Source organism: Porcisia hertigi, chromosome 19 (assembly GCF_017918235.1).
Source record: "Porcisia hertigi strain C119 chromosome 19, whole genome shotgun sequence".
In the NCBI taxonomy this organism is placed as follows: Eukaryota; Euglenozoa; class Kinetoplastea; order Trypanosomatida; family Trypanosomatidae; genus Porcisia; species Porcisia hertigi.
Genome location: NC_090578.1, coordinates 255,092 through 265,509, shown reverse-complemented (window position 1 = coordinate 265,509; position 10,418 = coordinate 255,092). Strand labels below are relative to the sequence as shown.

At 59.8% G+C, this 10,418-nt stretch overlaps 1 protein-coding gene across 1 annotated transcript; it reads right to left on the bottom strand.

Moving 5' to 3' along the window:
• Positions 1–417: 417 nt before the first annotated feature.
• JKF63_05777 (uncharacterized protein) lies at positions 418–9,234 on the bottom strand (the record flags this gene model as incomplete). Its single annotated transcript, XM_067901731.1, has 3 exons — positions 418–7,409; positions 7,566–8,235; positions 8,269–9,234. 3 exons carry the CDS (start codon positions 9,232–9,234, stop codon positions 418–420), a joined length of 8,628 nt encoding a protein of 2,875 aa, XP_067757757.1.
• Positions 9,235–10,418: the final 1,184 nt, after the last annotated feature.

Genomic DNA, 10,418 nt, shown 5'->3' with positions numbered 1-10,418 from the left:
GGACACGCCAGCAGACCAAAGGGATGCCTTTATTTTTTTTTTGTAATGACAGCCTGCGCGCCCTGCAGTAAGAAAGGAGACACCAAAGCGAGGGGCAAAACGGGAAAGGGAGGACGGGGGTTCGTTGAACAAAATGAACTCCCTTACACGAAATCGTGCGGACGTACACACACACACACAAAAAAAAAAACGATGGTGGTCACTCATCGTAGTCAATTGCACATACCACCACTCTGTGTTGTGGACAGGAGGGAGGGAGGGTGTGTGGATTTCTCAGCGCTTACTCCCCCCCACACCCACACCCACCCCCCAAACAACAAAACAGCATCGAAGACACAAGAATTTCCCTCTTGCTGTCCCTCCATCCGCACTCACACAACAGCTCCCCTCCTTGGAGTTGCTCGCTGTACTGCGTCACTAGCACATCTTCTTCAAGGACCCCAGCTTCGCCACTGCAGCCCGGACACGTGCCTCTAGGCTGCCACTCGCTGCTGATTGCCATGACCCCTGTTGTTGTGTGTAGAGTTGGCGTGCCTGCTCCACACGTCGCGTGAGATCCTGCATCTCTACGGCGAGATCGTCCGTTGTAATCACCTCAGAATAGAAGGTCTTTTCTGGACTGTCGGTGTTGTGCCTCACGATACACTCGTTTGGCTGCGGTTCGAGCACAGCTCCGCATATTGTCGAGGGGTCTCCAACCTCGGCATCGTCACCACCTGTGGCGTCCATGGCCTTCAGTGGGATAACTATGGCATCGGGAAAGCTCAGATTCTGCTGGGGCGTGGGCGAGTCCTGTGACACGTGGAGAGCACCTGTGGGTGCCAAGGTCAACGCGCCGGCTACAGCACCGCTGTCCTTACCCTCGATGTGCTTTGTGTTGCTCTCGCACTGCGTCAAGTCGCCCCTCAGGTACTCAGCTGTGGGGGATGAGGAGCCACGCGAAGATGCAGAGCCCGTATTGCCTGCGCAGTGTTGCTCACCCTCTTTCGGCACCAAAGCCGCCATCGGCTCATCGCCGCCGCGGTTGTTACCCTCCGCAGATATGAGAAGACCCATCGACGCCTGCGATAAGGACGGCCACCGGACCTGCACCTCACCACCGAGCGCACCAAAGGCCTCGTCCACTGGTAAAGGCTGCGGTTCCATCCACGTACTGTCGTGGCCGACGCTGCTGGTGTCGCCCCCCATGGCGGCCGACCGACTGTGACCGTAAAACGGGGAGGCGGAAGGAAGCCCGAGATCTTCCCTGTCCGAGGCGCAGGTAGCAGCCACGTACGCGCCACTCTCGTTCCCCATAACCGGGTCTGTCGCCCCGGCGGTCACCGAGAGGCCACTCTGTTGTGCGTGTGAGAAGACGTTCATCGCCGAAGAGGCTCCAACTTGAGTGGGGTTCAACGCGTCGGTCGGTCCAGGCGGCGGCGGCGGCGGCGCGGTATCGCTAGAGTTCACCGAGATGTCAATCTCGGTCGACGATGCGATGTCATGATGCCCAGTCACAGACGAGGAGTTGGCAGATGATGCAGCGTGCAGCGTCGCTGTTGGAGCAAAGCAAGTGTCTCCGCCGACGTGCGTGCGCATTGGTGAGCCCTCGGTCCGGTGCGCTCGGGGAAACTGCATTGAGGTGACTCGAGGCTCCGCTACAGGTGACGTACATGTGTTGGTACTGAGCGGCACTTGCATCGGATCCACGTAGTGAGTCAGTGGTGGAGAGAGGGGCGGCTCTGGCGCAGGGTGCATGGTGGCCTCCCCTTTCATGGAGTCTCCCTCTTGCCCCTTCTCCAGCAACCCGGGTGATATCTTGTCCACAACGGCCTCGCTTACCGCTACAACCCCAGACGACGATGACGTAAGGAGCGCAGGCGCGCTCTGGGCAGCGACATCACCGCTGTCCCTGGGGTGGCAGTGCTCCGTCTGCTGCTGTGACTGCGGATCGGTGAAGAAGGACCTCTGCTGAGCCGCGCCTGAAGCCGGTTCCGGTGCGCTGTCTACCGTTGAAGTAGTAGTAGTTGCAGAGGGCGAAGGGGGCGCACGAATCACTACGAGAGGCAATGGTTCATCGGCATCGGGAGCGGTGTCTACCTCGGCCCCCGGTGGGGGTGGCTCCGTGTGCTGCCCCAGTTCCGACCCCTCTGCCCATTCCGTGACACTCGAGGATGCCTCTCCCACGTCCGCCAAAGCGTACAGGGCGATGGCAACGGCTTCTTCACGTGACACAGAGAGAGGCTGTTTCGCCCATAGAACCACGCGCTCCTCGAGCTCCTCCAGAAAGGGAGCCTCAGTCGGGCTGACGCACAGCCCTGGAAGCGGGGCCACCACCGTTACAGGCTGGCGCAGAACAGACATGATGCGGGGGATCTGGGAAGGCGACACACGCTGCTCTGTGTTTGTCGATGCGACCAGTGCGGCGCAAATATCAGCGATGCCTTGGAAGGCAGTAGGGGTGTCAACGTCAACGCGGCAGGAACCATCAATGGCGCGCGTCTCCAAGGAAGCACTTGGGAACCCTACCGCCCTTCTCGTCTCCGGCTTCTCCGTCAGGGGGAGTGGCGAATCGTACAGATTAGTCGCGAGGCTCACCCCAGCTGCGGCCAGCATTGTGTCGAGGTCCCGTGCGGTGATGTTCAACGCGGAGGTCTGCATACTGGTGCAGCAGTGGTACCGTGGCGGATTGTTCACGTGAAGTGCCACATGGCAGTGGACGCAGTCAACAGCGTGGAAGTCGATGCACGCTGTACGCAGCTGTACGCCGACGCAGCCCTCCATGTACACTGTGGCAGCAGCGCAGACAACGACGTCCAGCGGGCCAGCACAGTGGCGCAGGCGCAGGTTGTGCACTGCGTCCTCAATATAGATGACACCCCCATGAATCCGATCCACACAGACATCCACGAGTGGTGCTGCAGTGTCAGGAGACCCGGACGACGCGTGTGACGCCACTGGACACAGAGAACCACGCGGCCGGAATACTGAGACGTTCAGTAAGTCGTGGAAGGACACAGCAACCCGACTAGCACGGCTGACCGCTTCCCTCTCAACATCCCCGTAGCGGTGGAGGGGCTCGAGATAGCACGGGAGGGAGAGATGCTCCGCGAGTGACTGCGCAGCTTTTGCCGTGAACTGCGAGGCATCATTTGAGGGACCCCCACCGGCGGTGGGGTTCGGCATGCTCGCGTACGGGACCGACAGCAAAGAAATGCCGTGTTTGTCCGCACCGCTGTTCCGGCTCACATTGCGCTCGATACCGCGGGCGAGGCCACTGTGCTGGTAGTAGTAGCTGATGTCCTCTATGAAGACGTTCTCGGAAGTCTCCACGTACACACCCTGATCAAAGCCGCGTAGCACCGCGTTCAGCTCATGAAGCCGACCAGCCTTGTAAGCACCAACGACCTTCTCTTCTTCAGAGCCGCCAATGCTTCCACCGACAACGCACCGTAGAATCTCATCGCTGAAGGGACAGTCAAGGAAGAGTGGTCTCACCCGCACCGCATCACACTCCCGCACCAGCAGGTACTCCGTCACGAGGGCCACACAGTCCACGCGGGCGCAGTCCTCGATCACCGACTCGCGCGCCATAAAAATCAGTTCACAGTCGTGACACTCGGACGCTTGCAAACTGCTTGGCGTCCCAGCCACCACGATTGTGCAGTAGCTGCATCGCTCAACCACAACATCGCCTAGTACGCCAATCAGAAAGACTATCGGACGGGCGTCGCCGTCCTGCACGCTCCCGTCAATGTCACACACCACCACATCCTTCTCCGTCAACTCCCCGAAGAAATGATACACGTCAGGCAACGGCACCGATGCGCTCTCCAACCCACCACTTCGCCTGCCGCTGTGGACGTAGCGGGTGTTGCTAAAGAAGAGCGCGTGGGCATATGGCGCCTCTGGGGCGAGGCATAGGCCGACCTCGATTTGACTTTGGCTCGCATCCGTTGCGGTGTTTGGCAAGAGCTCGACAGTTCGCCGTCGATCCAGGACATCGATCCGAGAGCCTGCAGTGGCGCTGGCCTCAGAGAGGTCATCCGCGTTGTCCATTGGAGCAAAACAGGGGGCGTGCTCCAGTGCAAGACCCACTCTTGAGTAGTCCTCCACGACGCCCTCGTAAACCAGACCGTAGAGGGACGTGGTGACGTCACGGCTGCTTTTGAGGTGTGATCGACCGCTGCCCTGTCCACTCCAGCTCAAGTGTGTGGCAGAGACGTTGATGCCGCAGAGCTGGCGGGCGGCAACGGCAATGAGGGGACAGTTGTGCACGTCACGCAACACGCACGATTCGCAAGGACCCAGTCGGACTTCACAGCGCTGCAATCCATCGAGGACAACGTAGCGAAACGGTGCAAGCAACGTCACTGTACAGTCAGTCAAGTGTTGCAGCACCAGCGTGTCGGCAAAAGGCGATACACGTGAAAGAATAAACGTGCGGCTCAAGAAGAAGACATCCTCCTGCTTCTCTGCCAATACGAGCGCGTGCAGGAGCGGGCGATAAACAAAGTTACTGTTGACCCCAGGCGGGCTACCAGAGAAGATCTGTGCCACGAGATCGCCCTCCCCTTCCTGGGCAGAGGCGCCGGCTGACACATTGTTGTCAGAGCAGCCGTCGTGATCATTGACAGCAACCCAGGCAGGCGCCTCTACAGGTGACGGCCGAATGAGCGAAGACAGGCACTGGTGTTCCGCAGAGTCCACCGCCAAACGAGGGTTGCCCGGTTGCTGCCATTGCAAGGGTGCTAACAGTGTCGTCTCAGCTGAAGCCGCCGGAAAGGTGTGCTGTCCCGTCTTTCGGTCACCACCGCAGCCGGTGTCCCCGGCCCCTGATGGAAAGGAAGCCCGCCATGCCCGTGGCGCCACGACAACCTGAGGGCTAAGAAGCGAGAGTGTCCCCAAAGGCTCACTATCTCCAAAGATCTTCAGTGAATCGCTTGTCCTGTCATTATCGTGTTGCGCAGCAAAAGAAATGAATGCACACAGCGCTGTGCAGCGAGCAGTGAAGAGTGCGTTGCTGTGCAGACGACTCAGATACGGCACCGAGCCACAGTCTTTACGGGCGCCGCTCCAGGTGCAAAAGGCAGGATAGGCAACGCGGTGCACTGTATCGCGCATCTTCTCATCCGCGCCGCTTTGGAGTTCCTCCTCCTCCGTTGATGGCCCACCGCCCGTGTCTCCGTGGGCCCCGTGACCGTCGCCCGTCTGCGTTGAGAGACTGGGACGCCGAAAGAAGGGGTGACCAGCGAGCAACTCTTGTGCGTTTGCGTACACGGGCTGTGACGGGCCCGACGGGTGAGGGGGGGCACACTTGCATTTCTGCATCGCCGCAATGCACGACGCCTCCACACAGTCCACAATAAAGGACTGCAGGGCCTCGACGAATTCTGCGCGAAACGGTGTCACACTGTGGTGCCGCATGACGCTCAACGCGGGTGTGGTGAGGCCTGGCGACTGCGGGGACTCCGCGGAGGATGGAGAGGGGCTTGAAGCGCACTTGGCATCGAAACTGTATCGGCCAGTCCCAAAGCAGAACTCTGCCACCACGCGGCGCGCCTCCTGTCGAGCCGCCACGGAAGACGAACAGGAGCAGGACTGCATCGCAGCCATGTAGTCATCGAGCAAGACCCCGAGGCGCTCCACCACCGCCCACAACGACGCCATTTGAAATGGCGGGGCGCCGAAGTGAATGAAAAACGCAATCATGCCAACGGCGTAGAGGTCGTCTGCAGCAGTGGGGGTGTAGGCGACGCCGCTAGTGGGTTCCGTGATGTTGTCGCTGTCATCAGACTCCGCAGACTTACTTGGGGGGTCGCCGTCGAGCCAGCCCAGTGCAGCCAAGTTGTGGTATGTAATAAGCTCGGCGGTGCTGGGTCGCTGCGGGGACCCAAGTCGCCTCGATGTGGAGCCGTCGAAGTGCAGCCGGTGTGCACCCCAGACTTTCGAGATGTATGGCGCCATCGCAAGGGCGCGCGAGACGCTGATGGCGGACAAATCAGATGGCAGCCACGAGCTTTGACTCATCAGCCCGCATGGCTGTGTCAATACGGCGTCGCCGTCGTAGCTGGAAATGAGTACGTTCCCGGCATGCAGCGCACCGTGAACGAAGCCTGCGTTGTGCATGGTGGCCACCTTACACACAACTGTGCGGATGAGGGCGACTACTTCATTTTCGCGAAGGCCGGTGCCGGCGCTCGCAGCGAGAAGATACCGCAATGTCACCATGTACGGCGTCGCCTCCAACTGAGCGATGAGACGACAGCTGGAGTCCACGTGGACTCTCAAGAGACCGGCGCATGTGGTGCGCTGCCGCCGCTGAGCAAACAAACCATTTGGATCGTCCCGGACACCATCGACTCTTCCTCTTTTCGCGGAGACTGCTGCTTCATGGGCATCGACGCCCTGGGAATCGGGGGACTGCGTCTCGGACTCAGCTGAAGTCAAACCTGCCTCGTCGAGTGCGCGCTGCGTGGAACGCATCTCCTCTGCCAAAGCAAGCAAACACCTCTGAACTCGAGCACGCCGCGGCCACCGCGCGCGGCAGTCTTCGGCGGCCATTGGAAACAGCGAAACAACTTTAAAGAGGCAAAGGTCCTCGCCGTCCTCGGTATCTGCGTGGACACCCCCATCATCGCTACTGGAGTGCGAGGTACTGCGCTGCCGGGGTACAACTTGCTGATGCACGCGTGAAATCATGGTGCAGTCCACAAGCTCCATCTCACCCAGAATACGATCCCAGCGCCCGGCCTCCTCGAGCGCAGCCGGGTTGCTGCCACCTTCCTCAGCGTCGTCCCAGTTGACGCATGTGCTGCCTTCCTCACTCTCTTCGCCCCTATCGAAATCATCGATATCAAGCACCCTTGTGTGCGGGGGAGCACGTGGACGCCTAGCAGATGTGACCCTCTCACGGACTGCGTCCATCTGAGGCGCTGTAACAGGCACCGACACCGGAGGAGGAGTGTAGGTAGGGTCTCCAGCCACCGTCCCAGCGTTGACGGCATGAGACGGCGGAGTAGGCCGATCGTCGTCGCCCACTACTTCCTCGCGATCGGTTAGCTCACCACTCGTCACACTTCTGCTTCGATTGCGGATCGGCTGCCTCGGCTCTTTGTGGGTGCCACCGATGCTTTTCGAGGAGGAGGAGCGTGACAACAAGGAGTTGCCAGGGGCCGGGATGCGTTGCGTCACCAACATCTGTTGAACCGCATCACCCCCTGGCGGTCGCCCTGCAGCGAGACGCTCTGGCGCTGGAGGATCCTCATCGCTGTAGCTGCAGCTGGGTGAAGTTCCAAACACCGCAGCATCGGCGTTTACTGATAGCGAAGGGGGGTGTGAGCTGTGATCTGGTGGCGACGCGACGCGCGGCTGGGGCGGCAAAGGTGGCATCAACACGACGCTTGTGCGGGAGGATGACGTGCCGCTTTCTGTGGCCAGCGTTGTGGGGAAGGCGGCGGTTGTCTGGGTCTCGCCATGAATCTCTGAGGATGGCGCAGTTTTGAGTAGAGGGCGGGATAAACACCCTTTGGGGTCTGGCCCGAAGTCCTCACCACCAGTGGCGAAGTCCCCACCACCACCACCACCACCCATGACAGTGTCGATCGCGGTCAGGGAGCTGGTTAACACTGTTGCGGAGGCGGTGTTATCAGCACCAACCGCCTCCTCCAGCGCCCCACTGTGCTCCATCGCCGTTTCACACGGCAGTTGTAGCCAGTACGTGTCACCGCCGCTGCTATCGCTGCTACTGCGAGTATTGTGATGACGCCCCGGGGCGTTCCTGACAAACGCCAACCCCGGGCTATCGTTTCCAGCATCGGGGCCTCCACGGGCACTACCACTACTCCCCCCTTTATCGTTCAAGTTACTCGAACTGCTAGTACTGCGGGTGGGTGGGAGAAGCGAGGCACTGTAGTTCACGACGGCCTGCGCCGCCTCGGCAGACGTTGTGTTCGTGTGGGTACCATGACTGATGAGAGGAGTGTTTTGCTGCTCCACAGTCGGCTCTGTGGTGAAAAAGCTGCGATCGCAGCTCGTCGTCTCACTTCCCCCGCCACATCGCATGGCAGAAGAGCAAGACGGCGACGCCCTCCGTGTGGTCGACGGCGTCGGTGGCGGCGGCGGCTGTCGTCGCGAGACAGCGGCGTGTGCGGCGTTCACTGGAATGCCGGTAAAATCGTCGCCGTTTGTTCGAGGAAAAAGCCGCTGCTTGTACGGTGAAGGCGTATGAAGAACACAGTCGGCGCCACTGGCCATCAGGGCGTGCGACACGCTAGCGTCGCCGCCGACCTCGTCTCTGGGAGTGGAATCGCTTCTGGTATTGTCCATCTCCGCATCAAGTCGGCACCCTTCCACCGGCTGTGGCGGCAGCGGCCCAGTAAGATCGATCCTCTCCAGTGCCATGGGTGGGTTGGCAGAAAACGAAGGCCTCGTTAGGGCTGTCAAGGCCGGGGACGAGTCGAATTGTCGTTCGGGCTCAATCAACTCCTCTGCGGCGTCTAACGCCGCCTGGGCGGCTCGGCTACCGGCGCTACTGTCCAGCTCGTCCCGATGCCCCCCCTCCTCCCCCCCCGAGCCGTCCTCGAAACTTGAATTCAACGAGTCGTCGTGCACTCCAGAAGCCGCCTGGGTGGCCGGTGGCGGCCGCCGGAACGGAGGACAATCCGTAGAGGACGCGCTTCTAAAGGGCTGCGACGAGGACAGCGTGGTCAGTGCACCAAGCGAACCGGCTGCCGGTGCCTGTGGCGCGGCGATGTACGACACGGCAGGGTCGCCCGCCACAGTGGAAAAGGGGGGAGCCAGAAAGCTAGCATTCGCGCTGCTAGTGCAGCTTGTATTGGTGAGGGTGCTGGATGAGGCCACGACTGGCAGTTCCCCCAGAGTGAATGGCCGTGCTGAGAGTACTGCAGTGGTGACACTGTCGAGTGCGACTGTTCTCACTTCAGTAGACGAGGGTGTTTGGTCATTCGCAGGCCTCAAGACTGACAAAGCGAGTGGCGCCGCTGCAGCCGAGAGGGAGGTGGTGGGCATGGCGGTGGTCAGGAGAGGTGAATGCAGTCCTGCATCGGCCAAAGAGGAACCAGTCGACTGAAGTAAGAGGCCTTCGCTTGGTAGTGCCGCCGGCAAAATCGACCCCGGCGGCGACGTAGTGGACGCTGCCGACGACGTCGGAGAAGTCGAGCGGTGGCAAAGCCGCAGACGCCTGGTGGTGCTCTGATATCCGGTAGATTGAGACGAAGCCGAAGAGGACGACATTACAAGGTGGAATGCCCTCACCTCCGAATCCGTTCCCGTGTTCCCTCGCTTGGATGTCGGAGCGGCAGACGCCTTGGCGAGAAAGGGAGGTCCCTCCTGGATGGATGGAAGGTGAACAGTGTCGCTGTTGTCGTCATCTTCTTTATTGGCACTACTGCGTGCTGCTCTGATGTCTGAAGCGGCGGCAGTGACCCCATCAAGTGCCGCAGTTAGGTGGAGTCGGAGCGGGCTGGCGTTGACAAACCGCCGCTGACCGCCTTCGTCGTCGGTACCGCGCCTGTCCGGTGAGTACGACGCTTCAAACGCGCGCGTCGCACTCATGGGCGGGATTGACGTGTCCACCACAAAATTTTGTTCATTCCCTCGGTGTCGAGGGGTCGAAGCAGCTGAAGAGCTCGACCACATGATGTCGGCGAACTCCATGCTTTTCTAGAGGGACGTGGCCAAAAAAGTTAGGGGGAGGTCAATTATACAGTGCAGGGCATCGATGGCGCGTGCCGCACGTAGGAAACTCGTTTTTTGGTGCGTGTGCAAGTTGTGTCGACTCGCAACGCTTCCTGCCTCCGGCGAAGATAAATATATATATATGTGTGTGTGCGTGTATTTATGAGGGCTCTATGAGAGAGGAGAGGCGGCAAATTAAAAAAACCTTGAGATGCAAAAATCCACGCAAGTGAAATCTGGAGTTATCGGCGTTGACGCACACCCCAATACAGCACCGCCCCCTTTTTTTCTTAGATTTGAGTAACAGAGACAAGGACGGCGAGTGAGCAGGGTATCTGTGGGGGGGAAGGGAGGGAAGGGGAGATGGCGGTGGATGTGTTTGATGGTATATGAATTCTTGTTTTTTAGTACAGAGGAGCGTAAAAGCATTAGTAATTGGCCAAGTTTGTGTGTGCGGGGGGGGGGGAGGAAGGGAAGGGGGAGGCGACTCAAGTGCTCGGATATCATGATAAAACGGCCCAAGGTAAAAATACGGACAGGCCCATAACAGCGACGTTAACAGCGAAGCCGCAGAGGACCCGACAATTGAAGGGAGCTGAGCTTACGACACGCGCGCGTGCGTTGTGTGTATGCGTGTGTAAAAAAAAAAAACTAGAGCACCCGCCCTCTGGAAAAGAATCGTACCCGAACGAGTTGGCCAGCAAAGGTTCAAATTGCGTTCTTTTTATGCCTCTTTTGTT